The sequence below is a fragment of the Dendronephthya gigantea genome, unplaced genomic scaffold (assembly GCF_004324835.1).
Source record: "Dendronephthya gigantea isolate DGI-Jeju-01 unplaced genomic scaffold, DenGig_1.0 000002F, whole genome shotgun sequence".
NCBI lineage: Eukaryota > Metazoa > Cnidaria > Anthozoa > Malacalcyonacea > Nephtheidae > Dendronephthya > Dendronephthya gigantea.
In genome coordinates, this window is record NW_021163012.1 from 793,874 (window position 1) to 818,314 (window position 24,441).

Sequence of the window (24,441 nt, forward strand, 5' to 3'; positions counted from 1 at the left end):
AATAAACAATATTTTTTTAAGTGATACAGCTGAAATATATTCCATATACAAAAATACTTCCAAAATTCATCCAAAAATTTGGTCACTTTTTATTAAATTAACCACAGAAACTTTGATAGAAGTGTAAAATAGGCGTAGAGTATTTGGGGGGGGGGGGGCTGAGGGCTAGAACCCCCCGAGAAATTTTAGGGTAAAAAATTTACTAGGTAATAATTGCATCATATAGCAATGTTGAATCTTTAAAAAGACATCCTTATATACACATGAAACAGTTTTATTAGTGAATATAATAACATATAATAATATATCAAACAACTTAGAAAAGCAATTCTGAAATACGAAGTTTAGATCCGCAGCCACTACTTTCTGTATTCCTCATTTTATACAGGGAGACTTTTAGCTGGGCTTACATGAAGTCTATACCTTGGTTAGCCAAGCTTTAAGCCCCCCTCCCGGAAGAAAACAAAACCCTACACCTATGAGTGAGGAAAATGGTTATATACTTGAAGAACCAAATCTTTGCAAACTTATTATTTTTTATTCAATTTTAAGTCTAATATAAACAATTTTCAAGATTTCCTTGCAATTTCCTTGCCCAGGCTAAAATTTCCTGTCCATTTCCTCCTCAATTTTATTTCCTTGCCTTTTTCCTTGAAAAAGCCAAAATTTCCTTTTGCAGGGAAATTTCCTTGCAAGTGGAAGCCCTGTATCCGGTATTCTGGTGTCCGAGCGCCTTCCCGTGAGTTGGAGGACTGAAACTAATAAGAATTGTCGAAGCATTTCTCTAATAACATCTGCAACATTTGTATTAAATTTCATAGAATTTCGATAACTTTTTGTCTGCATTTAGAAAAAAATGTCTAGTGAAGATGCAGAGAGATTTGATTCAATGTTTATGGCCGTTGCTCAGCAATGTGAAGGTGGAATACACGAGGTATGTGCACTAGCTAGACGAGACTGCCAAATTATATTACCTTGATTGATAATTAGTCGAGTAGAATGAAGAGATAGTCTTTTAATTAACAATTAAACTATACACATACTATCATTGAAGGTATCTATTCAATATTATGTAACTCACAAGCATTGTAACTCGTAATTTACGATATGAAACCATGAAGAGTGTAGTCCACGTGATTTACCTGTCAGACATTTTGTAAATCTACATTTATTCACTAAGCACAAGAAAATGTCTTTTTACCCTAGTTGCTTGATGTTTTCTTTTGTTTTCTTGGCCGAAAAACAGACTTTTTCACAGGAGCAAATAAAGGACAGGCACAAAAGGTACAATCGGATACAAAATACCATTGTTAAAATACCATTGTCCTCCTGGTATGTGCACAGAATACTGGGGATCTAGCTTAACAAGTTTAAATAATTCTTAGTGCAAATTTTTTCTATTTCTTAGATAGTTATGGACAAATTCAAGGCACATGAAACAAAGGCAGTAAAGGTATTTTAATATATTATTATGAGGTCTTGTAAAGGTGATATGCAGGGCCGTAGCTAGAAGCTTAATTGGGGGGGTGCATATTCATATATTCGTCATATGCCCGAATGATTTCTTTTGTATGCTATTGTTCCTATGGTATATAAACATGAATATATGAATATACACCCCCTCAATTAAGCGGTCTAGCTACGGCCCTGGTGATATGTTATATTTCAAAGTCCAATTTTGCTTAGGCAAAGGAGAAAGAGAAAAATGAACAGGAAATGAAAAGAGCAGCAAAGGAGAAAGCAAGGAAGGAAAAAGAAATGGAGGAAGCTAGGAAGAAAGAAGAGGCGTTAAAAGAACCAAAAATAAAAGAATTGACAGATGAAGAAGTGAAAAAACTTGAAGAAGAAATGAGTAATCAAAAAATGGATTCTGAGCCTCTGGAAACAAATGGAAATGATGAAGACACATCTGAGAAGAAGGCGGAAGAAAAGGTTTGATTAATGATCTTCATGATGAATTGTGATAACAATGATAACAGTATAAATATCTTTATTACATCTTGGAATATAATGTTATTTCTTAACTTTTAGGAACAGGAGAGTGATGAAGATGAGGATGCGAAGGGAAAACTAAAACCAAATGTTGGAAATGGATGTGATCTGGATAACTATAGTTGGACCCAGGTTCGTTGATATTCCTGATCGTCTGTATTGTATTTGTTCTATATTTTCTAATGACTCTAATTTCTGTCCATTTTAGACTTTATCAGAGCTTGAGGTATGCTTTTATCAAGTGTATTGTGTGTGTTTTCTATCATACAAATATAATCTTTAGACTAATGCAATATTCCTAAATATTTTTTATTATGGTTAGATACGAGTTCCTTTGTGTGTTGACTTTAAAGTCAAGGGCAGGGATGTAATTGTTGACACTAAAAAGAAGGTAATAATATTTATTTCTCTCTTGGCTAGACTTGCAGGGTTATTGCCAGCAAAATATTGAATTCTTATAATAAGGAAGTTTCAAGAAGTAGGAAACTATTCCATTTATTTTTTGTATTATAAATATCTAAATATTTGTTTATATTTATCAATGTAGCATATTAAAATTGGTTTAAAAGGTCATCCATTAATCCTTGATGGGGAATTGTATAAGGAGGTAAGTGTCATTTCTTGCACACCATTGGCAGTTGTTCAAAGTACTGATATAATGAATCTTCGCCCTTTCAGATCAAATTGGAAGAAAGCATTTGGACATTAGATCAAAATACTGTTGCTGTTACTCTAGAAAAGGTCTGTCACCTTGGCAATTAAGCTTAGCTCCTGACAGGTGATGTGCATTTCAACAACAGTCAAGTTCTCTTATGACTTGTAGGTAAATAAAATGGAATGGTGGAGCAAAGTTTTAATGACAGATCCAGAAATTAACACAAAGAAAGTTAACCCAGAAAACTCAAAGGTAGAAACACATTGAATTTGAACCCTGTAAATTTCCAGACATAGTTCATTGGTGTAGTCAGTAGAGTAGTAATCATGCTGTGAATTCTTGTCTTCTTTAAATGATTTTTTTATTTTAAGTTGTCAGAATTGGATGGCGAAACAAGAGGCATGGTTGAAAAAATGATGTATGACCAAAGACAGAAATCGGTGAGTTAACTTGGTGTTGCAAAATTCATTTTCATTGTTGGTGCTTCATCTGTAAATCCAGACATTTTTGTCAAATTTCACATGCTACAACTCTTATAGATATCGCATCTGAACTTTTTCATTTAGATGGGCTTACCAACTTCAGATGACCAGAAGAAACAGGATGTTCTCAAAAAGTAAATTAATTTAGTTTTTTTCATTCGTGCTTTACTTCTCCTGATAGAGTTCTGGTGAAACACCAGCTAAATACTGTTCAGTACTGCCAAAAGTACAAAATAATGGATAAAAGTCTGACAGGACTGTATTTTTGCAAGAAGTTATCATGCATGCGTTGAACCTTCCGGACGAGCTCTTTATCTCTTAACGTGCTCTCATGTTGAAAAGGCGGCTCATCCAATTTTTAAAAAAACTTCAAACATACTGTACTATAATAATTCCAAATCGTACTCGCCATCGTGAGCTGACTTATACGAATTATTAATCACTGTTTAGATTCATGGCGCAACACCCTGAAATGGATTTCTCACAAGCTAAATTCTCATGATACTCTCGTGATATGGAAAACCAGATTAGAGACATTGGTAATTATACGTCAGTATCACACTGGTTGACATTATTTTTGCGTTAATATGCTAAGGACACTGACATCGAACAGTTTTTTTGTTAAAAATGGGTGTGTTGACTGTTGAGCTGCAAGTTTCGAGTCGTACTGAAAACGAGGCAAAATGTTGCAAATTATGTATTGCGCAGGACTGAACATACATACCCTCCAAGAAAATATATGTTATAAGCTTATTGGAAAAACATGCGCTTTTTCTTAACTATCTTATCAATAGTATTCTACTGATCTCATTAGTCAAAACCAGACGAGCTCTTTTTAAGCTGTCACGAAAATGTACTTTATAAAGGTGTTGGATAGTGTTCGCTACCAGTCCCCATTGAGCCAGTGATAGAGCCTTTAGTCCGGAAGACGTTCAAATCCCACTCGAAAAAACTAAACTTTATTCCTGTACCTGCTATGATGGAATAATATTAACTTAGATTTTAGTATTTTACATTACTGAGAATAGTTTTTGACAGGAGAAATGGCCTTCCATACGCAAAATGCGTGCTGAGAATCCTGCTAAAAATTCTCTCTTCAACTTTTTTTTTCCATGACAAGATATTACTCTTATCATGTAAGCAGCAGCTCTGATTAATATTAATACAATCAAATACTCAGCAGATGTCAGACTGTAATTATAAATTCGTTCGTGAGCCTTGTCTATGTTTACTTGACGAAATACAACGTTCAAGGCGAGACCTATTTACATGGCTTCTTTAAAAGATGTTGTGTTTAAACTACGAGACATTGAACCCGCAATGGAAGTCGCGTGGAATGAGGCTTTTCATTTCATACGAACTGATTGTAACATCGAGGTAAGCATATATTACATATTGAAATGTTTTTTTTAAATATGTACGGCCTTCGGAGTAGTTGGTTGTCTAATGTTGATGGAAAGACCTTTTTTATAGCGTCTTTGTATCGTAGAGTATCTGGGGATGTCTGGCGAAACATAAGCTAGACTATACTAGTCTTTAATGATTGGGCATTAAAATTGACTTGCTCCACAATTACATGCATGCCCAACTGCCCAAATCAAACTATTCAATCGGTTGAAACTTGTCATTATTGAAATATGAACATTTTCACGAGTTTGATCGTTAAAACTGCGTGATAATTGACCGTTTCCTCAAAGTCTTCCATATTGTAATTCGTGGTGTTTCAAAGACGTTTTGTTTCTTTATATTGGCGCATTCTGTTTTGACGCGCGTATGATTTTTAAATGAAGCAGACTTGATCTCAAAACAGCTGAGGTGTTTGTTAACTGTCTTCTCCATCGGCGTCTTACAGTAGTCGTGTATCTTCTTTTTTGATATTTCACCTAGTCACATACGGAAAAACGTGGTTTTACAAGTTAGACCTGATGAAAAAACTATTGGCAATAATATCTGCTTAATGCCCTAGCTCTTGTCCTCTTTAAATCATTCACTAGATTTATTATTTATTCATGAAAATTTAACATTAATGAAAAATGTGCCCAGTAAATGAGACCAAGCAAGTGTTTCATTGACATTAATCTGCTGTAACGTTTATTTCTGGCTGTTTGAAATGTTTTAGACTGAAGTAAATGAATTTATGGAAATGGCAGTTATCAGTGACACACTTACTAGTATTTAGTGCATACTTATATGATATTTCAATCGCCGTTGCACAGAAGAGTTGATTTCATTCAACAGGCTATAAATCTTTTTTCTTGTTTTTAAGATTTCTTGTGGAGATGTTTTCAATGATGCACCTGCAGCTGACGCAATAGTCTCGCCAACGAATAGTTTTGGTTTTATGGATGGCGGAATAGATTTGGTAAGATATAAATCTAGTGGCTAAGATTATTTTATTTTTCTTCAATTTCCACTCTTCAATCTTTCAACCTGACGTATGTATTCTTCATGTTTATAATCTAGAGGTATTCGGAGCATTTTGGTTGGCAATTACAGGAACGTCTACAGAATTATCTGAGGAAAGAATATTTTGGAGAGCTTCCAGTGGGCGAAGCAGTCATCATTGAGACGTTTGAGGATGATGTACCTGAGATTGAGCGAGACTGGATGAAGAATCGCGAGACGAATGAAGGAAAACCGATACATTTTCTCATCAGCGCACCAACCAACAGAGTTCCTAGCGACATACACGATACAGTGAATGCATATTTGGCCTTTAGAGCTGTCTTACTTGCAGGTATGAGCTAGCCAGAGCTATGTCTGGGGGTTTAGCCTGGAAACGAAAAACTTGCACTAGGATTAAGAAGAAAGTCCTTTGAAGTTAAGAAAAGAGAAGTTATTTTTTTAATTACCTATATATAGGTAGAATTTAAAATTTAACAAAATTGTTTGACAAACTCAATTCAATTGACGTATTTTATTTTTTTTGTCATTCAGTTCATCGTCACAATAAGAACATAAACAAGCGAAAAATCAAAAGTGTGCTCTGTCCTGGTCTAGGAACCTCGGGCGGTCAAATGTCTTTTGAAAGATGTGCAAGACAGATGAAGATAGCGTACGAAGTGTGTGTTCTCAAGGACTGTAAGGCAATTTTAAACCCTGAATCATTACTGGAGGTTCACAAGCATCACTTGTACATGGGAGGAATAGATAGATTTGCTGCAAACTGTAGCGGCGGCGCTTCGGCAAAATAACGGTTGAAAGAAGTTGTGGTAAAGGTGCAGGCACATTAATTTATGAAATAGAATTACGATTTCCTGAAATATAACCTTTAGCAATAATCTCTTGAGTTATATTTCTAGAAAAACTACGAGCCAGCATTGGCGGTGGTGTCTGTGTCCAAACTGTAGTTATTACTCTGAGATTGACCAGTCAAGATGACAATCAAGCCAACTAACCCGCCATGAATTCACCTTGCTCCTCATCTCTCTAATCAATCAATTTCGCCATTTTTGCTTTTTATACCATTCTTAAACTCACGGCAATTCAAAAATGTTCTAATCTCGTTTTTGGAAAGAATATACTAAACTCTAAAATATTTGGTGAAATTTAAAATATTATATAATTTTTGAAGGGTTAAATTGAGGTAGTTACATTATCTATGATATACACTATCCGGGATATCAGATAAGGAGCAACACGTGATCAAGATGTTCAATGTCTTCAATATGGCTTCCTGCCCAGATTTTTTTTAAACGGATAATTCTTTATTAAATTTGCAAAACCTTTTGATCTTTTGATTTCATTTCAAAAACTGAAAGGTACTTTTGTAAAAAGGATGGACTCAAGACAAAGGATTATGCCGGTAATACTCTGTTTCACATATTTTCACATTCGTATTATATTCAAGTGTAGACATATCGGGTGTATTTTTGTTGCATTCTGCATTGAGCTGTCCGGGTTGTTTTTTAATGCTGCTGTTTTCGTTTGTTTTTATTCAATGTCTAGCTTGTTCAAACAATCGGCAATGATTTATGAATAGTCCTTTGCTCAGGTAAGTCAACGAAGCATGAGATAAACAATATACTCAGAAGTGAATAATAATTGAGGGAAATAGGATTATCAAAATATCAGTCTGTACGTCAAATGTAATGAGAACTTTTTGTACATTCGCAATTAAAGTCTTCCTACTTCAACATTGAACTGTTGGAATTGTCCAGTAAAGGTAACTGCAAGTAAAATTATCACGAAGTACAACATTTTGGGAAAGAGGAAGTAATATTGGAAGAATCGTTGCGCTTTAAATACTGCTTTTGTTCAAATTCAATGCCAATGTCTGCATCGCAATCAATTGCAGCCGTGGGAAGCAATTTACGTGAAAGCCTACATTTGCATTAAAATAAGATTGAATTGTCTTGTTTCTTGATATATTTACATTGTTTCAAAACGGAATATTGCAAGAAAATTTAACGAGGAATTCACTTCCCGATTGTAGCAGCTGTTAATTCAAAACGTTTACTGTAGTCGATTTTACACCTGTCTTTTGATAAGGATGTTTACATGAAATGCTGTATAATCTTATGGGAAAGATATACTCTTTTTATAACTTGTTTAATGATTATTGAGTATAAATTTGTTCCTATGTCTGTATTGCCTGACTCATCAAGAAAGCAAGTGAATCTTGATAATATGAAGAGCCTCATTGTCTATTGTTTCTTTGCATTTTGCTTGTGAAATTGTTGACATTTGAACTAGACATAAGATAAAAGGTGTACTATCATGTTCTACTTAATAATTTCACTTTGCTCTCAAGAAATTAACTTAATAATTTTTATAGAAGTTGAATAAAAATGGACCATGAACCACTACACAATGATCGAGGAGACTTTGACCTACGGTTGAATAATAAAGTGAAAAAAGATAAAGATAAGACTGATTCAGGTTGGTAATTATATTTAACTAAAATATCAATAATTACTTCTGTCAGGTTTTTTTTCTGCGGACATAGTTTCTCTTGGAATTAGTTGTTGGGATTTCGGCTCTCATCAATACTTGCCCCTGTTGCTGTAATGAAGTGTATATTCTTATATACAAAATGAAAGACTCATGATTATTCTTTTAGCTGAACGCAAGAAATGGAATTTCAGAAGAACAAGTGCAACAGAAATGAGCGGAGATGGTGGACCGACATCAGCATTTGGTCTTATCAACCAGTCAGAACCTAGATCTAAGAGGACTGTCTCGCCAACAATGATCTTTGAAAATACACTTAGTGATCATGATGAACCAAATGATGTTCTGACTAAATCACCACCAACAACATTAAATTTTTCACAAACCGTAGCTCAGCAAACACTTGCATCTCCTAAAGCTGCAACTGTAGAACAAAGACTTGGAACAACTATTACAAGAGCAAGACAAAAGTCTCTACCATTAAGCACAAGTCCACCTGCATTGATAAACAGACCACAGTCTGTGAGGAAACCAGGAGAACGTATTCGCCGCCAAGTGTCAGTACCAGCCAAGCCTGTCACACTATTGCAACAACAATCACTTTCATCTCTGTCTCCAACACAACCAGGCAAGAAACATTTACAGTGAAATATATTTAGTATCTATTCGGAATTGCCTATGCTTGCATACAGGATTTACCCACTCTGTTTTAATCTTTTAGTATCTTATCTTTTTGTTTTTGTAGAGAGACATGATCTTAGGAAAACAACAAATGATCAACAGACAAATATTCAATGGCAAACTGTTCAACAGCCATATTTTAATCCTGATAGTTTAACTAATGTCATTGAAAAACCTCATGAAAATCAACTTCATAGAAGCAGAGCACTCTCAGATAATGGTGAGTACTTTCAATGGTAGTTTCCTTGTAGCCCATCTATGTAATATTTTAGAAGTTAAACCTTTCCTTAGCTATAATTAAGCCTGCAGAATTGCCACATACTATTACATGTATCAAATATCAATTAAGAGTTATGCAATTGCAACATTGGTCATTCTTTTGTCTACATTGTAACAAATTATCCAATATAAGTACCATATAACCATGCAAAATTTCAACAAAATTATCCATCCTACTGTTAGTGCTTGGTATATAACCTTACTCGATTGCAAATATAAGGAAATATTTTACTGCATAAGACACCATCTTTATGTAAATTACTATGTATGCTAATTCGTTCCCAATCTCCCTCATATAAATATGCATACAATACACTCCTACTTACACAAAAAACATTGAATACACTGTAAATTTTCAAACAAATGAACTATGTAGAAAGGATTACCATTGATTTCATGATTGACGATTCAAAGGTAATTATTCTGATTGTATTTTACTTTGTTATTTTATTTGTTAACATGATTTTGTTTGCTTTTCAACTGCTGATATCGATCATGTAAATGTGTTATATTGAGGGTGAACTGGGTTGTTGATAAACATAAAAAAACAGGAAACCACTTAAATTCTATGTTCTTTTAAGTTTAATAGTTTAAATGGTTAGTGAATGTTTTGCTCATATGTTTTCAATTCTATACTTTGTATTTTGCAAGTATATGTTGACTCTTACATGATATATCTCATGTACTTGTTTTGGAATATTTTCTAATATGACATCATTTTATCAAACTATCGTATTTGAAAATAGGGGACTGTGAATTATTCACAGCAAAGATAATTTAAATGTTTTGTAATTTAACCTAAATAGTGAAATACCGTACAAGCAAATTTCTGCCTATGTTGTTTGCCTTCTTAGTTAAATGCTTGAGAGAATTATCTACCTCTCACTGAGGCATATATATGAGTGTAATATTTTATATTTTTCTTGCATTTATATGTGTATATTACCTTGTTGTTTTCAGATAAGGCTGCTGTAGAAGAAGTAGACAATAATCAAAATACAATGTGGAAAGGGAATCAGGACACAGGTCATGGTAAATGGGCAGAATTTCTGTCTCCTACAAATGATGTGTTCGTTCCAGATGATAAAGCCTGGGCTGGAACTGATAATATTGTTGTTGAGGCTGATGATGAAGAAGAGGTTGTCCAAAGGTGAAATGGAAATCTTTATTAGCAGATTAACTATATATATACAGAATAATGTAATTAAACTAAGGAGCAGTATAGCAGCATTCTGAAATAATTTCTCATGAAATGTGTGTGGTATTACAAACAGCCTATAATAAACAAAAAACCTAAGGGATTTTTTCAGTGTAAAGTAACTCTCCTCATGGTTACCCTTACATTAAAACATTAATTATATTAGGCAGTTGTTACAAGACCATTTATTTATACATGATTTAGAAGCTCCAGTCATTCATCGCAGTCCAGCAACTCATCTGAAAGTGATATTGAAGACACCGAAGAGAATGTTTGGAAAATTAACGAAGAACAAAAGGCATATTATCTTAACCAGTTTCGAGTCCTGCAACCTGCGGAGAAAGGTGTTGTAGCGGGTGAGTCATACAGTTACTTTAGTAAATAAATTATCTGAAAACGTTTCAAGCAAAGGCTTTTTACAACTATGATAGACAAAAATTGCATTACTACCATATGGCCTTCATTCAATCGGTTATTCATTCAGTTATGATCATAATAAGTTATTGTATATGAACAATTTTCTTGTACTGTTGTAGGTCAGAAAGCAAGAGACTTTTTTCTGAAATCTGGTTTAGGGGTGGATGTCCTTTCAAAAATATGGTAGGTGATCATAACTTGATCTTATAATTAAGTGAATTGAAATTGTATTTCTAGAAAATACAAGATTTTTTTTTCTTTTCAGGAACTTGGCAGACTTGGACAGTGATGGTGCACTAAATTTTGAAGAATTTTGTATAGCAATGCATATTGTTGTTGCAGTTCGACACGGCTTGGATGTTCCTGCCACCCTACCACAATATTTGATCCCTGAAAAATATGAAGCACCAGGTAGCATCCACACTTAGCCATATAAAAGGTCCCTAATACCCATACAAATGCTAAAGATTTTCTATGAATTTCAGCTGCTAATGCGACAGCACCAATGGTTGAAACAAATGGCAATGAACTCTCATTGCAAGATTCCTCTCAGGTAAACACTTTTATGCTTTTAAAGGTAGCCATGCATGACTTTAATACCTGAACTTCAAATTTAACTATCTACTAAAATACTTCATATTTCTATTGAACAGTCATGGGCCAGATTTTCACCAGATCCAAGGAATCCAAAGCAGCCACCAGCAATGCTGGAAACTGATGGCGCAATCCGGACAGTTCAAGCACAAACCGTGCATCATAGCAGTCAGCAAGCTGGTCAACATCTTCACTCTCAGCACACCCATCAAGCCAACCAGCATGCACCACAGAGCAGCCAGAACACTCAACAACACCCACAAACGGAGGCCCAGCCCCAGCAAAATCAGCAAGTCAGCCAACACCCACCTGTTGCAGCACCCGAACAAACAGTCACACCACAAGTCCAGAATCAAGCAGCGACTCAGCATCGTCGTGTTGAACGCACTAAATCAGAACCTAGCTCAGCTGATGAAAACATCCCAAAAGACAACAGCTCCCACACACCTCGCAAGATTTCATTAGGTATACCACGGGTCAGGGGACAACCCAAACAGACTAACTTATTAGATACACCCCACTGGGCTATCCTCCCCCCACCTAGTAAATTCAACAAAGAGAACCCAGAAGAAACCAACAAGGGAAGCCATTTTGTTCCAACTGGCACAATCATTCCTGCTGACCCAGAGGATAGCACAGAACGGGTAATTGTTGAAAAACCAGAACAGTCCAGGGAATCTGACTCAAGTTCAAGCGAAACAGAACAGAGGGGGGATAAAGATAGAGTAAAATCCTTGTCACGTGAAGATTCTGAGTCTAATGGTGATATGTCGAAGAACAGTAGTGATGATGATTCTTTGAGACCTAACCAAGACGTAGTCGATAGTGGTAAGAAAATGCCAGCACCTCAACCACCACCAAGAAGAAGGTCTGGCCATTCAAGATCTTCATCATTGGACTTACAGAAGCTCTTTAACAAAGGTAGGATTAGAGTTTCTATTTTCAATTTGATTATTTTAACATTGCCATCATCTGTTATCAAATTCGATGAGATGATTGTCAATATTGATATTTTCATTACTGAGGTTGTGCACTTGTGTGTGCAAAACAGAGCTCCATGATTACCTTCTATTTTTTCTATTTCAGCAGGAAATACACAATCATTACAGGTAATTTGAATTGACTTGGAAATTTAGGCGTAGCAAAAGTGTATTATCAAAAAACAACTGGTGTATTTTTATTTTCTAGAATGCGACTGATTACTCTAAGGAGGCCAGCCCAACACAGGGAAATCAGCCAAATTTTGCCGACTTCAGTAAATTTGAAAGCGCAACCGCCTCTCATTCTAACGAGAATCTCTCGCGACCTGTTCACAGAAGGACAGCCTCACTGGATAGCGCTCATGTAAATAGAGATTTTGTTTTGTAAAGATGTTGGTCTGCAGAATGTTTACTATTGATCTATTTTATTGATCTTAAATTGATCTATTTTACTTTTTCACAACAGGCTATCTTTATCGAACCAACTCCTCAACCTGCTGTTGTTGACGACGATATACAAGGTTAGATGATCTACCCTCCATATAAATTTTCTCTTATAAAACCTTCTAAATTTTCTATTTCACTCCTTCTAGCGAACGATACCTCAAACCTTCGACCTGAAATTCCTGTATCTGTACCAAGGCCTGTTCCAAGAAAGGTACGAATTTATTATACACAAATTCAGCTGTATGTGGTCAAGCTCTTTGACCGTACATCGTTTACCGTAGAGATCTTAGCCTGACATCTTGAATATATTGTTTATCTTACAGAAACCAGCCAGTCCTCCACCACCTTTGAGTCGACAGAAAAAGGACGTTCAGCAAGATAGCGGATCTGACAGCATGGTCGATAAAGAGAAGAAAATATCGAAAGAACCGATCCACTTTGTTGTCAAGTAAGCCCGGGGTGAAATTCTAGCAGAATGTAGGATTTTTTTGTTTGTAAACTGTTCATATTCTCGTGTGTTTTAGACCGCTAACAAGACTGGAACAGCTTCACGCTAAAATTCGCGATTTAAAAACGAAGAATACGCGGTTATCAAGAATTAATAATGAATTGCAACAGGAGCTAAAAGAGGTAGAATTGTTAAATCAACCAATTTTTTTGTCTCTTGATCTATAAATAAAACCTTTTTCTTTGCAGATGATGGGGAAACGTGTTGGACTAGAAAGCTCTTTGGAGCAACTAAAGCCCTTTGCTAAATGATTTCATATAATGGGAATGTTTATTGAGTTTTGTAAACTTTGCTTTAAAAGCAAGAAGTGATAGCATATTGATTATCGTAGGATGGTTTAATCATCGCTTATACCTCAGAGTTTGGAGAAATTGAAGATCTCTGAAGATCCAATCTGAATGAAGAACACTCGGTCTAGTTCCTAGAAATGCTTGTTGATTCCTAGCTTTTAATATGAAATAATTGGCAATATAGTGAATTTATTTATTTTAGTGCGAGTTTTGAATACAGGCGATGTAATAATTTGTATATAAAACAAAAAATAACATATCTTTATTAGTTTGTATCAGTTTATAAGCTAAATAATATTTTATCCTCGAAGGCCACGCGGCTATCGCGAGACGCACGCAGTCCTTTCGCGGGAAAGGCAACCAACATGGCCGCATATTTCTTCAAATCTTCTAGACATTTAAACTTTGTGAGCAAGTCTCATCGACTTGTATCCTTTAAACTACGTTAAAACTTCAATATTTTATTCTCCAGGTTTTCTATTGCATGTATATATGGTTTTGCTTTCCTTAACTATCTGTAGATATATAAAATAGGAAGGTCTTTTTCCACTAGCCAGGTATAGTATATATTTTGGTACACGTTGGCACATATTTTAAAAAATTTGTCTAGTGATAGCCGTTTGTCTTTGGAAAACCAATGCCTATTGCTTCTTGCATAGATTTTCAAAATCCGTTATAAAATTTGCGTAGTTGTTGCCTTGTTGGACGTTGGTATCAAAAACATTCATTTGAAAACTTGAAAAGAACTTGAAATGAATGAATTTTTGTGAAACCTCTTGTATGAGTTTTTTGGGGAGGTTTATGATGAAGGAAGTTGTAATCATTATTAATTAAATATTTTTATATTTTTGCACCCATTTTCTGGGGATTGGGAACAGGTGTCAGGGCAACCTTGTTGTCTTGTTCCCCAGCGTTTTTGCTTCCCCCTCGCCACAAAATCCCAAATACGAAGTTATTGTAGAACAACATTAACCCTACAGAGTTTGTTGCCAACAAATATTCTCTTATTCCAAGGATATTGTGATAGTAAGTGCTGCTCGTACACCAGTTGGTTCATTCCGAAGCTCCTTATCATCTGTTCCCGCAACAAAACTAGGTTCTGTTGCCATCCAGGCTGCCATTGAAAGAGCAGGTAGATAACTGACGATAAACTGTTGATAAAGAGCAATTGACTGTTACAAAAGCTATAGGAGAAACAAGGCTTTATGTTGTATCAACTAGAAATGTCTTTTACAGTAAATTATTAGATTGAACAGCTGAAATAATGGGATTAAGATCCATCCAGCAGCTTGAAGTCCTAGTCTGTAGAGAGGTCAACATTACCTTTGCATTTTGTAGGAATTTCAAATGGAGATGTCCAAGAAGTGTTTATGGGCAATGTTTGCTCTGCTGGTGCTGGTCAGGCACCCACCAGGCAGGCAGCATTAGGTGCAGGTATGAGAAAGATAGTTCTGAAAAGAAATTTGAGAAAACCTGATTAACTCATCACAAATCTCATTTAGACTTCTAAGTGTGTAAAAGTAGTGACAATATTGTTTCAACCCATAGGTCTACCAATATCGACACCATGTACCACTATCAACAAAGTTTGTGCTTCTGGCATGAAATCTATAATGCTAGCTGCTCAATCATTGGCCTGTGGTAGTCAGGTATGCTCTGTTTTGATTTGATCAATAGACACAAGTTAGTTCTGTGAGCCTTGTATTTATTTTACTGGCAGTGTCAAATGTCTGCATATGGTATGCGAATTAACCGTTGTAATTGATTTTAGGAAATCATGGTTGCTGGAGGGATGGAAAGTATGTCTAATGTCCCATTTTATATGGGTAGAGATGCCCCAAGTTATGGTGGCCATAAACTAGAGGTAATATATGTTTGATGTTTCTGCATGACTTGAACTTGGCTTGTGGTGGGATCTGCATTAACAGCCTTATTCCATTCTTGCAAAAGGCTAAAATATTGTAATCTTTTTAAGGATGGTATCGTGAAAGATGGTTTGTGGGATGTCTATAATCAGATTCATATGGTAAGATCCTGTCTTAGATTAGATATATTTTTTATAATTTTCTCAGAATAAACTTTTAATTATTTCTATTCAGGGATCATGCACAGAGAAGACAGCCAAGGATCATAATTTATCAAGGGAAGAACAAGATGAATTTGCAATCAGTTCTTATAAAAAAACCTCTTCAGCCCATGAGGTATATTATACATCCTTGATCAATCATTTGATATAACTCAATGCAACTGCACTCCTGCTCTTGCAATGGAGATTACTCAAGTTCATCATTATATTAAACTTTTCAGAAAGGAATCTTCAAAAAAGAGATTGTACCGGTATCAGTTCCTCAAAGAAGAGGTAATTAAATTTAAAGAATTGAGATAGTGATCCATTGAGACAATGATCCATTCTAATCCATATTAATATTCATTTGTTACCAAAACTTTCCAAGGTTTAGATTTAGATTATTAGATGATATTGTTTCTTGAAGGCAAACCAGATATTGTTGTTGAAGAAGATGAAGAGTTTAAGAAAGTCAACTTTGATAAATTCAATCAATTGAAGCCAGTTTTTCAGAGAGATGGAGGTAGTTAATAAATTTCTTGCTAATATTATTCTTTTCTCAGCAAAGCCATTAGGCCGATATTGTTCATGGTTGCAGCTGGGTCTTTAATTTTTGGATATTTTGTAAAATTATATTATTTATTTCCTAGGAACAATCACAGCAGCAAATGCCAGTACATTGAATGATGGTGCTGCTGCGGTTGTCTTGATGACTGCTAAAATTGCAGAAAAAATGGGAGTCAAACCTTTAGCAAGAATTATTGGTAAGATACACAGTTCAAACATAACTTTCCCCTGATCATGATAGAGAACAGACTGCTTTCAATATGCTTTGCATTTACAATAAAATACCATAATGTAGAATTTTGCTTTAAAACTTGTAACAATTTTTGTGACAGGATTCTGTGATGCTGCTGTTGCCCCTATTGACTTCCCAGTTGCTCCTGCAGAAGCAATGCCAAAGGTGACCATTTTTCAAGCATTTGACATTTCAATTTAACTTACCCTATTTTTATACAATGAGTGTGAACACATATGACAATAACAGTTAAAATCCTTGTGCCATAATGGTAGTATACATAACTTGATAATTTGGTTGTATTTGAACTAGTTATTAAAGTTAACTGGATTGAAGAAAGAGGATATTACAATGTGGGAAATAAATGAAGCATTCAGTGCTGTTGTTCTTGCTAATATCAAGGTATCTTTAGCAAATTATGAAACAACTTTTTAGGACAGTCCAAGGAACTTAGGGAGGAGGTAGTCTAGCCTTTCTAACACACTTATGTCACTAACATTTTGTTTTGTTAGATAATGGGTTTGGATCCTGATAAAGTGAACATAAATGGAGGTGCTGTGTCACTTGGACATCCTATTGGGTATGTATGTTACAACTTAATTGTTACAAATTAGGATTATAATTGTGACACTGGATGAATGAGGGATCATATTAGAGGCTCAAAAACTTTGTATTCATACTAACATGCAATTGTTTTATCACTTTTAGAATGTCTGGAGCGAGACTTGTTGGTCATATGACACACCATCTAAATCCTGGTGAAAAAGGCTTGGCCAGTATTTGTAATGGTGGAGGTGGCGCCGCAGCAATTGTCATTGAAAGACTTTAAAAGGTATCATTCAAATTTTTTCAATACTCTAGAACCCCAATTATTTTGCCTAACATGCTCTATTATTATTTATTTGCACGCGCTGTTGCTCGCAAGCAAGCAAGCAAGCGAAAATTAATTGCCTTATTTTCTGAATTTATTTTTATGAAAGCTAAAACCACCAAGTTTGCTGGAAAAATGATTCCATGTATGAGATATCTTTATTCACAATTGCAATTTAATAAAAACTAAAAATAAACAAAATAAATATTTAATAGAAATAAAGCACACCTATATTGCGTAAACATTGGATACATTACTCTATAATACACCTCTTTCTACGTATGAATATTTCTTCAGTCCAAAAATATATATACCTTTATATCATCTTTCTTAAATACAAGTCTAAATATTAAACTATATTACACGTATGTTGTAACTCTGGAATGTTCCTGTTGTTTTGTTTTCACGTTGTCCTTTCTGATTGCTTCTGTTTCGTAATTCCTAGAACATCCTGGTTCAGTTTCGTAGTTCTTAGAATGTCCTGGTTCCGTTTCAAGGTTTCTAGAATGTCTTGTGTTAAGTGGATGATGGGACAGTTCTGGGAAAGGAATATTTGTGGCTTTTAAAACGCCATTTCTCGTTTGACTGTGTCCTCCTGAACGCTTTTCTACTGGTGTTGGAATTCCTGGGAGCAAATACTTATATATAAGTCAATAAATTTGAGAAACATTGATGCGAGGACTTTGTGTTTAAAAGTATAATTTACGGGTTTCTATGTGGTAGACAGAATCTTAGGAGGCAGAAACAAGAGACTAGTTTTGAAACTCCAGCTCGTTCTAGTTTTGTCTGGAATGGTTTAGTTCAGGTTGCACGAAACTGTTCTCTGTTTAATCCTTTAACTGCAGTCAAAATACCAAAGTAATTCAGCCATTCATTCAGTGAGAGCAGGCATTTATTGTGGAGGTAGATACAAAGGAGATGAGGAAGAAAGAGGTTACAATTCGACATATGAATTTATTTTCTTGTCAAAATTTATAAATTTTACCTTTCAGTCTTTGATCATCGTTGTTTTCTTGCTCAGCAGTTTCTCCTGAAGATGGCTTATCATCCAAGACTTGTTTCAATTGAGTACTTGTTTCTTGTAATAATTTCCTCAAATCATGATACTCTTTTGACATTTCATCCCTTATTTCATCGATGCTTCTTCCCTTCTCGTCTGTTAGTGTATTATTGTTGTTGTAATCGATTGTGGATAGACTCTCCTCTAGTTTATTTTCAAGTCTTTGTAGTTTACATATGAGAACATGTCTCGTGAAGTCCACCTCAGCCACGCATTTCTCCTGAGTTGCTTCTAGTCTTTCTAGTAACGTTGTGTTCTCAGAACTCTAGAAAAGTGAACTATGATATGGGAATGTTGCCTTACGACAAACTGTGGAAAGCTTGTCAGATGGTGTCTGTTGACTTGGTGCCTGGGGAAACAGATGGGAAAGCTATCCTATGCAGCGCTGCACAAAACGAATTCTGCAATAGGCTGCTAACCTTAAAGGCTACTCAGAATATGCTGAATGTAGTTGGTGAGGGGTATTCAAGGATATACACCCTTGATCCATACTTCATACCTTTTGTTCCAGCCATCCCTGAGTCTTTTTCATTCCAATCAGCTCGACTAATTTCTCTAACTTTTCCAAGTCATTTTCAAAGCTCTGATGTTGTTTTGCCCATTTCTTTTTCAAGCTCTGATATTCCTTGTTACGTCGTTTGTGTCTTCTTCTACTGTGCGAAGATTCAATATGTGAGTGACTACCCTCACTAGTGTCCCGTTCATCTTTCTTACAATGACCATTTGCTCGTCGCAAATCACCATTCTTATGACCTGTTATATCATTATAGGTTGTTCTTCCACTTCTGGCTAGTACCAGTTTACCAGCATCACTGCCAGAACCCAATTTCCCAGAGCGATCGCTACTTTCACAGATACTCGTTAGTTTATGATCATGATGTCTCGACTTCCAGTGTTTATTTTCTTTTAAAAAGTCATCCTTCACTCCTTTCTTATGTAAGGACCTTCTGTTACGGTGTTTGACAACCTCAAGATCAGAGTCACTTGCACTCCGAAATAATTTCGCGGAAACGTCGTGCTTGTGTTTCTTAGAATTCGAATGTTGGTGGAAATCTCTTCCGTGTTCTTTAGCTGTTCTATTATCGTGCTCATCGTGGTCTGATCTCTTGCCAAAGAAGAAGACTTTGAGTCTTTTAATTAGTTTTGGCAAACCACTTGTGGTGCTGTCAATGTTTGAAAATAAATAAGAATTACCCGAGAATAAGTTTACTTAGCTACTTAGCATGAAATGTGGATACTATTTCAAAACAAATATTCAATTATAGTTCAATGATAGGACAGAGGTTATATATATACAGTATATATATGGACGATTGGTTTGTAGGTATTTTTTTTTGCATCTGAGGTCAGCATTGTTTATTTGCTAAGTACCTTGCTTCTGTGTCGTTTTTCTGTTGTGATCGAGAGTTATGTTTCCTGTGCTTATCCTAGAAAAATAAACGTAAAATATCTTATAAAAACAACGCTATCTAAACCAGGATATGCTATAACAATAGTTTGTTCATAGGAGTTCCTCATTTCTTATAAATTGCCCTTGACTGATCTCCCTCAGATTGATTTCATGTGCAATCAATTCTTCCCGGTACTTCATTCACCTCTTAAGAGAGAACGGTTCGAAACGAAAAAGAAAGATAAGTTTTGTTAAACAACTAAAACAACCTACTCTTTGTGATCTACGATGATATTGATATCTCGTGTAGTCGTTAGTAAGTTCCAGATGTTTTTTGTTAGATCTTCTTGAACTCTGTCTTCCTGAGCTGCTCCTACTTCTTCTACTTGTCCTGTGATGGTGGTAATCTCGATCAAACGAGTACATCTTCTCTGACTTGAGGCGTTCATGTTCTTGCTCTTGTTTTGATAAAAATTGAGATGTTTCTTCGCTCTCTGTTGTTTTCTCGTCCTTATAAAGGCGTCGTTTGCCGCCGGACTTGTCGCGCTTACGATGGCTCCTGTTGGATGCTGGCTGAAAGACAGAATCATGTTGTTTCTCAAGACAGTGCATTGGAGAAGGAATGAATGTCTTTCACTTGTCAGACTAATGATTCAGGCTTCTACCTTCCTCATCTTGTGAATGTTTTAGCTGTGTTGAAATTTATATGCAGTGTCATCTGAATGCATTTACTCTATTTGGTGGCCTGGATAAACGTTCAAGTGGTCTTAATAACTTTTTTATGTTGTGGGAAACTATATCATGAAACAAACAGCCTAATTATGGTGAAACTTTTAAAAATGGCAATGACTTCTATTTGGGTTTTTTCTGTTCATGTAACTCGATGACGCTAATGTAATGGAATGGTCTCATAGTTCTTAATCCTTTCCGAAGTTTAGATATCTTCCATGTAAACCTGGTACATCACAGTGTGACTTGAAATCACCTCAGTCCGACTAAAAGGTTTCATACTTGTAGTGTTTCACCTTTTCATTCGCTTGTTTTCCTGCTGGTTGCGCTGGAGTCCAAAGCAGGGACGATGAGTGATCGCTTGTCTCAGATATTGTTGTTGTGCTCAGGACATTTCTTTTAACACGTTTCACTAAAGCTTCTTGGCTTTTCTGTTTCTAATGAAACGAAGTTCAGTAGCAATGAGAGTGAATCATTTGAAGTAAGAAATCAGTTGATGCTGGTGAAGAAATTACGTTGAATTTTAATCCAATTATCTTACATGAGGTTGAATTGCTTCCGTTTCTTTCAAATCATCCAGTACGCCAACTTGCTTTGCCAGGATAGGAGGCTCGCTTGCAGACGACATCTGGGACATGATTTAACTATAGAATATAATAAAGGTAGTCGATATAGTATTAAACTTTATAAAGTATAGTGGTACTATAATAGAACAAAATCAGAATGACATATTATATAGGTTATCTACAGGTTCACTACAAAGTGATTATGCATTTAATGCAGGCAAATTGTGAGCATATCTGGCCTTAGATTACAAGTTATACATTATCCAAAAGGTAGTAAGGTCTTATGAAAACGTATGAAAGAAACCAGGAGAGGGGCGGGGGGGAGTAGTCAGCTACATAGTAGAGCGAGAGAAATGAAGATCGCCTAGATTATATTGGACTGAGTTGTGCCTCCACGTGTTCATACACGCGCAAGCCGCAAGCTCGCTCGAGTTTATAATGACTCAAAGTCATCAGCGATATTTCGACAATAATTGTTTTCTCAATCGAGTACTAATGGTCGCTTACGCAGTTACGTGTGTTTGTTTAGCCACCCCGGGATGGTTTTAATATTTTTTTCATTCCTCGCGCCGCTGTAGCAGCCTATATTTATAATGACGGACATTTGCGGGGTTATTAGGGCCACCTAGTGAACAATACTGAAGAGAATTGTTCAGATGTATATGCATGCAATAGATTACTCGAGTCAGTAACGCTTAGTTCTTTCCAATAGCAAGTATATAACTCTCGAATGGTTCTGTGAAAACCAATATGGAATACTGTTTGCAATGTTATGTCTCAAATTCATAATCTAATTAATCTATGCTGTGATATTTACAAAATATCTGGACAGTGAAGGCTGTTGATTTATGGCATCAAATATATTCGTGAAGGATATTTTCATTGCTCTTGAAAAACCTCTACCGACTTTCGTTTTTTTGTGTAAAATGCTAAGCCCATTATGAAATAATGTTCCTAGTTTTTTAATACGATTTTTCTTAAGACTTTTGAAATTTTATCTTGTGTGAAATATTTTGAATTTATTTGTTCAATATATCTTGAATCATCACACCTACTGCGACGGAGGAGGCAAGATGACCTTTGCAAAAATATCATGTCGTGAAATGTACGATAGAAAGAAGATACAGAAAGAAATTTAACTTTGTGAGGCAATCACCCATATCTGCTAAGCCAGGGAATGCGTAGGGCCGCAAAGAAATGTAACGTGTCGCTCTATTTAACAATATATTTAAGAGGAAAACAGAAACGCATGCGCGTTCGTGGATAGGAAACTAAGAAAAGTAATATATATCGATACGATTGCATGTTTGACCACTTTGCATTTTACATTTAGTCAGCTGTCAGCATACAAACTAATTTTAATCCTTTGAGTTTGAATACAATGCAAAAGTTGCCAACGTGTTAAGGGATTAAATACGTCGAATCAAAGTTCCTTTAGATTTAAAGTAGAGTCGTATGACCTTGAGGGAACGATCTGGCTTAAAATATTAATACAACTTCTTTAGAATATTCTCTAGTAGACTCACGCTTGACAAGACGTAAAGGAGATTGTGTAAAAAGACTAAAGAGATAAGCTTTGCCCTTGTGAATTTTACATTGAAAGCGCGTAGACCATTCAATATTCGCATCACAGGCTTCACAGCTTACCTGAAATGGCCATGGGTACTTAAGACGTCTCAAAGCTTTCTCTGTATATGGTGTAAGGCAAAACAATACCAGATAATAGTTGTGTTTCCGCTCGCTCGCTAGGGTTCGTGTTTGATTTTGTGAAGAAAAAAACGGGTAAAAGAAACCTAAGCTTTTGATTGTGGGATCATTAAGGGTAATACTGGACATGATTTCAATCTCACATGCCCTTTTGTGGTAAAATATACCCATTATCTGTCGTTAGGTCCTTGATGTCTTAAACATTGTACAAATGATTCAAGGTTGTAAAAATTCCGTCCGATTTCCGATTTGTTTTGTTTTGGTTTGAGAATCTTCCATCCCACACTAGCTTGGACTAATTTGGTTTCCGTAATCTGTGATCTCATTCTATCGAAACATCAATGTATACATTGTTTACTGTTTCGTGTGCATATACACGAATTGATTTAATATACAAAGCATTCCTGCCAACGCAAATTCGTTTCAATTGCGGAGGATTTCTTGCATATTTTTCCAAATGCAATAATGTTAAATGTTCAACACGTCATTCAGTGACTGTCTTATCAGGTTATACATCAATAGTGTGAGTGCATGAGAATCTAAAAGATCGCTGTGTTATAGATTGCTGATCATTAAGTTGAATATGTTTTTAAATTCAAGGTTATTTGCTTATTTATAATATTATAATAGGATTGGGCTTTGTCCTGATCACGAGGAAACATAAATACTATTGATATAATCTAATATTTTTACACAGATGCAAGGTTTATCAAAATACGTGGTTTTGATCATGAACGTATAACATTTAAGCCATAATACGGATTTCCTCGCGAAGGTGCGAATTTACTCACCTCCCTAGCAAAAAAACGGATATTTACTAATGTTATTACAATATGAGACGAATTACCTTCCCTTATTCCTCGATCACGAATTACAAATGTTTCTTTTACTTGTAACTAGTTGTAGGCATAGTCGAGACGTTGTTGAAAGTATGCAATCTTCTAATCTTTCATGACTCGATATTGTGAGTTTCCCCCCGGTTGTGTTGCCTTGGCAACGCACTGTGTTGGTGTAGTATGTTTTAGAGAAGATTAACGTGGTGTTTACACAGTCGTGGTTCGAGGAATGTGTCTGAATGACATGTAACAGGGAAAAGGCAAGATGCTTGCGCTCTGAGGGTAGTCAATCTGAGAATTGCAAACGTGAAAAACACATTTCCATTTTGTGCTCTTTCAAGAATTTTCTTTTTGAATCAACAGTGATTAAAATGCATAATATTGGTTTAATTAATCAAATGTGTATTGGTCTTTGAATGTATGTTAATGATTAACTAATTCACACAACCATATCGTGGCAGATCATAGATGACCAGAAGAGATAGTATAGAGTAAGAATGCACGAACTGACAAACTTTGAATAGTTGGCAAAGACATCTCCAAGAAAATGACTAAACTCTGAACATGAGCTGAGGAAGTTGGGATATGATTTGGAAATTTAAGAAGATCAACTTCATCGATCAACTACTTCAATCATACCTAAGCTGTTTTTTAAAGCTGATGGGAGTTCGCATCTTCACAGCTGACCGGTGCCTTTGGCGATTGCAAAGTTCTCAACCACGTACCAAGTGATACCGACAAAGTCTTGGAGATTATTGCAATGTTTGCAAGACAAAAGGGTGAGAAACGAATAACTTCTAATGGTATTTGCTCGAAGCATTCTCCGCCTACTTTTTTACAAAACTATTCGCAATCTCCAGCTGAGATGCTTTTCAAATCAAACCTGTTTAAGCCGAAATGACGTTTAATCCACCTAAAGTACACTTAACAACGCGAAGCCAGACAAAGTCGAGGAACGTGGAAGGATTTTCGAGGATCGTGGATGTGATATTGTGGACTTAT

At 35.6% G+C, this 24,441-nt stretch overlaps 5 protein-coding genes across 10 annotated transcripts; 4 read left to right on the top strand and 1 right to left on the bottom strand.

Annotated features, from left to right (window-relative positions):
- Nucleotides 1-758: 758 nt before the first annotated feature.
- LOC114536734 (nuclear migration protein nudC-like) lies at nucleotides 759-3,882 on the top strand. The gene is made up of 13 exons (XM_028558086.1): nucleotides 759-934; nucleotides 1,207-1,284; nucleotides 1,409-1,453; nucleotides 1,687-1,932; nucleotides 2,032-2,124; nucleotides 2,201-2,218; nucleotides 2,315-2,383; nucleotides 2,540-2,599; nucleotides 2,671-2,733; nucleotides 2,816-2,899; nucleotides 3,019-3,087; nucleotides 3,214-3,263; nucleotides 3,580-3,882. The coding sequence occupies exons 1-13, from the start codon at nucleotides 857-859 to the stop codon at nucleotides 3,629-3,631; spliced, it is 1,005 nt and encodes a 334-aa protein (XP_028413887.1). The 5' UTR covers nucleotides 759-856; the 3' UTR covers nucleotides 3,632-3,882.
- An 87-nt stretch (nucleotides 3,883-3,969) lies between these two features.
- On the top strand, nucleotides 3,970-6,455 carry LOC114536744. Its single transcript, XM_028558098.1, has 4 exons — nucleotides 3,970-4,506; nucleotides 5,396-5,491; nucleotides 5,593-5,866; nucleotides 6,067-6,455. Exons 1-4 carry the CDS (start codon nucleotides 4,399-4,401, stop codon nucleotides 6,321-6,323), a joined length of 735 nt encoding a protein of 244 aa, XP_028413899.1. The 5' UTR covers nucleotides 3,970-4,398; the 3' UTR covers nucleotides 6,324-6,455.
- Nucleotides 6,456-6,757: 302 nt separating this feature from the next.
- Nucleotides 6,758-13,659, top strand: LOC114537438 (ralBP1-associated Eps domain-containing protein 1-like). 4 transcript variants are annotated; one of them, XM_028558477.1, is made up of 18 exons: nucleotides 6,758-6,934; nucleotides 7,078-7,123; nucleotides 7,907-8,010; nucleotides 8,192-8,650; nucleotides 8,768-8,923; nucleotides 9,943-10,132; nucleotides 10,385-10,536; nucleotides 10,717-10,780; nucleotides 10,863-11,008; nucleotides 11,083-11,150; nucleotides 11,251-12,112; nucleotides 12,278-12,300; nucleotides 12,380-12,535; nucleotides 12,638-12,692; nucleotides 12,765-12,829; nucleotides 12,942-13,066; nucleotides 13,143-13,248; nucleotides 13,315-13,659. In XM_028558477.1, exons 3-18 carry the CDS (start codon nucleotides 7,920-7,922, stop codon nucleotides 13,375-13,377), a joined length of 2,781 nt encoding a protein of 926 aa, XP_028414278.1. In that variant the 5' UTR covers nucleotides 6,758-6,934; nucleotides 7,078-7,123; nucleotides 7,907-7,919; the 3' UTR covers nucleotides 13,378-13,659. The 4 variants fall into 4 exon arrangements, with proteins under 4 accessions (XP_028414278.1, XP_028414300.1, XP_028414287.1 ...); XM_028558499.1 differs by having other exon boundaries at nucleotides 12,281-12,300; XM_028558486.1 differs by lacking the exon at nucleotides 6,758-6,934 and having other exon boundaries at nucleotides 7,011-7,123.
- Nucleotides 13,660-13,744: 85 nt separating this feature from the next.
- Nucleotides 13,745-17,824, top strand: LOC114537534 (acetyl-CoA acetyltransferase, mitochondrial-like). 2 transcript variants are annotated; one of them, XM_028558586.1, is made up of 16 exons: nucleotides 13,745-13,844; nucleotides 13,938-13,973; nucleotides 14,431-14,548; nucleotides 14,755-14,850; nucleotides 14,965-15,065; nucleotides 15,188-15,280; nucleotides 15,392-15,442; nucleotides 15,516-15,617; nucleotides 15,724-15,775; nucleotides 15,909-16,004; nucleotides 16,132-16,245; nucleotides 16,381-16,445; nucleotides 16,593-16,682; nucleotides 16,793-16,860; nucleotides 16,989-17,112; nucleotides 17,597-17,824. In XM_028558586.1, the coding sequence occupies exons 1-15, from the start codon at nucleotides 13,782-13,784 to the stop codon at nucleotides 17,107-17,109; spliced, it is 1,266 nt and encodes a 421-aa protein (XP_028414387.1). In that variant the 5' UTR covers nucleotides 13,745-13,781; the 3' UTR covers nucleotides 17,110-17,112; nucleotides 17,597-17,824. The 2 variants fall into 2 exon arrangements, with proteins under 2 accessions (XP_028414387.1, XP_028414395.1); XM_028558594.1 differs by lacking the exon at nucleotides 17,597-17,824 and adding an exon at nucleotides 17,261-17,380.
- On the bottom strand, nucleotides 17,384-23,954 carry LOC114537483. Of its 2 annotated transcripts, none has more exons than XM_028558520.1 (8): nucleotides 23,451-23,954; nucleotides 20,872-20,974; nucleotides 20,627-20,767; nucleotides 19,875-20,174; nucleotides 19,583-19,638; nucleotides 18,711-19,374; nucleotides 18,137-18,476; nucleotides 17,384-17,776 (listed from the first exon to the last, which is right to left on the bottom strand). In XM_028558520.1, the coding sequence occupies exons 2-8, from the start codon at nucleotides 20,965-20,967 to the stop codon at nucleotides 17,511-17,513; spliced, it is 1,863 nt and encodes a 620-aa protein (XP_028414321.1). In that variant the 5' UTR covers nucleotides 20,968-20,974; nucleotides 23,451-23,954; the 3' UTR covers nucleotides 17,384-17,510. The 2 variants fall into 2 exon arrangements, with proteins under 2 accessions (XP_028414321.1, XP_028414331.1); XM_028558530.1 differs by lacking the exon at nucleotides 23,451-23,954 and adding an exon at nucleotides 22,544-23,435.
- Nucleotides 23,955-24,441: the final 487 nt, after the last annotated feature.

Coding starts and splice junctions, on each gene's coding strand:
- LOC114536734 (XM_028558086.1), top strand. CDS start 857: ATGTCTAGTGAAGATGCAGAGAGATTTGATTCAATGTTTATGGCCGTT. Junction 2,384..2,539: donor TTGTTGACACTAAAAAGAAG/GTAATAATATTT, acceptor TTATCAATGTAG/CATATTAAAATTGGTTTAAA. Junction 2,734..2,815: donor TTGCTGTTACTCTAGAAAAG/GTCTGTCACCTT, acceptor TATGACTTGTAG/GTAAATAAAATGGAATGGTG.
- LOC114536744 (XM_028558098.1), top strand. CDS start 4,399: ATGGCTTCTTTAAAAGATGTTGTGTTTAAACTACGAGACATTGAACCC. Junction 4,507..5,395: donor GAACTGATTGTAACATCGAG/GTAAGCATATAT, acceptor CTTGTTTTTAAG/ATTTCTTGTGGAGATGTTTT. Junction 5,492..5,592: donor TGGATGGCGGAATAGATTTG/GTAAGATATAAA, acceptor TTTATAATCTAG/AGGTATTCGGAGCATTTTGG.
- LOC114537438 (XM_028558477.1), top strand. CDS start 7,920: ATGGACCATGAACCACTACACAATGATCGAGGAGACTTTGACCTACGG. Junction 11,151..11,250: donor CATTGCAAGATTCCTCTCAG/GTAAACACTTTT, acceptor TCTATTGAACAG/TCATGGGCCAGATTTTCACC. Junction 12,830..12,941: donor CAAGGCCTGTTCCAAGAAAG/GTACGAATTTAT, acceptor TTTATCTTACAG/AAACCAGCCAGTCCTCCACC.
- LOC114537534 (XM_028558586.1), top strand. CDS start 13,782: ATGGCCGCATATTTCTTCAAATCTTCTAGACATTTAAACTTTGTGAGC. Junction 14,851..14,964: donor GCAGGCAGCATTAGGTGCAG/GTATGAGAAAGA, acceptor TTCAACCCATAG/GTCTACCAATATCGACACCA. Junction 16,005..16,131: donor AGTTTTTCAGAGAGATGGAG/GTAGTTAATAAA, acceptor TTTATTTCCTAG/GAACAATCACAGCAGCAAAT.
- LOC114537483 (XM_028558520.1), bottom strand. CDS start 20,967: ATGTCCCAGATGTCGTCTGCAAGCGAGCCTCCTATCCTGGCAAAGCAA. Junction 19,639..19,874: donor ATCATCGTAGATCACAAAGA/GTAGGTTGTTTT, acceptor TTATTTTTCTAG/GATAAGCACAGGAAACATAA. Junction 18,477..18,710: donor AGGGATGGCTGGAACAAAAG/GTATGAAGTATG, acceptor TCACTTTTCTAG/AGTTCTGAGAACACAACGTT.